This window comes from Nanorana parkeri, unplaced genomic scaffold (assembly GCF_000935625.1).
Source record: "Nanorana parkeri isolate BGI_ZX_2015 unplaced genomic scaffold, ASM93562v1 scaffold3877, whole genome shotgun sequence".
Lineage (NCBI taxonomy): Eukaryota > Metazoa > Chordata > Amphibia > Anura > Dicroglossidae > Nanorana > Nanorana parkeri.
In genome coordinates this window covers 25,561-26,342 of record NW_017310144.1, presented here as the reverse complement: position 1 = coordinate 26,342, position 782 = coordinate 25,561, and the positions used below count along the sequence as shown (strand labels likewise).

The following is a 782-nucleotide window of genomic DNA, read 5'->3' as shown; positions in this document are numbered from 1 at the left end:
GGTGAATGTGACCCACTGAATCTACTGCCGCCATCACAAGATTCACACAGGAAGATGGCGATCTGAGCGGCGGAGGAGGGGAGGGGCGGGGAGGGCGGAGGAGGGGCGGAGCACAGAATTACCGGGACAACTCGGAGTGGCACAAAGTCAGCTCACTGTGATAAAATGATCTGAGGGACACTGACCCACCCGGGAGCACCATGAAAGGCCTGCTTAGTCTGGGAAGAATGGCCTATACAGGATGCAGATGGAAGGAGGGGGAATGTTCCGACTTTCACACAGTTGGAGGTTTATCTGGATGACATTAACCGTTCACTGCTCTGTGCTGTATAATGGGGGAGGGGCTATATCTGCCACACCCAGAAATCCCATTTACCATCAGGGCGTATATGAGCCCCAGGCCGACCAATCCCGTGGTGAGGTTGTTCTGCAGACGATAGGTGATGGAGGCCACGGCCGCTACCAGGACAACGCAGGCGCCGATATATTCCTGAGAGACGAGAAAATATTCATTCCTGAAACCGCAACATGAGACGTGAGAGAGCAAAACTTCCCCTGGGATGTCCATTGTGTGCCCGGCCCCTGAGGAACCTCCCCTGGGATGTCCATTGTGTGCCCGGCCCCTGAGGAACCTCCCCTGGGATGTCCATTGTGTGCCCGGCCCCTGAGGAACCTCCCCTGGGATGTCCATTGTGTGACCGGCCCCTGAGGAACCTCCCCTGGGATGTCCATTGTGTGACCGGCCCCTGAGGAACCTCCCCTGGGATGTCCATTGTGTGACC

The 782-nt window shown here is 57.0% G+C and overlaps 1 protein-coding gene across 1 annotated transcript in view; it reads right to left on the bottom strand.

The window, feature by feature from the left end:
• Positions 1–782, bottom strand: part of LOC108803567 (ATP-binding cassette sub-family C member 8-like) — a gene marked incomplete at its 5' end in the record, with an annotated part of 26,582 nt that overhangs the window by 1,604 nt on the left and 24,196 nt on the right. Inside the window, one exon of the mRNA XM_018575398.1 lies at positions 377–490. Within this exon, the coding sequence (XP_018430900.1) occupies positions 377–490 (114 nt within the window). The remainder of the gene's footprint in view (positions 1–376; positions 491–782) is intronic.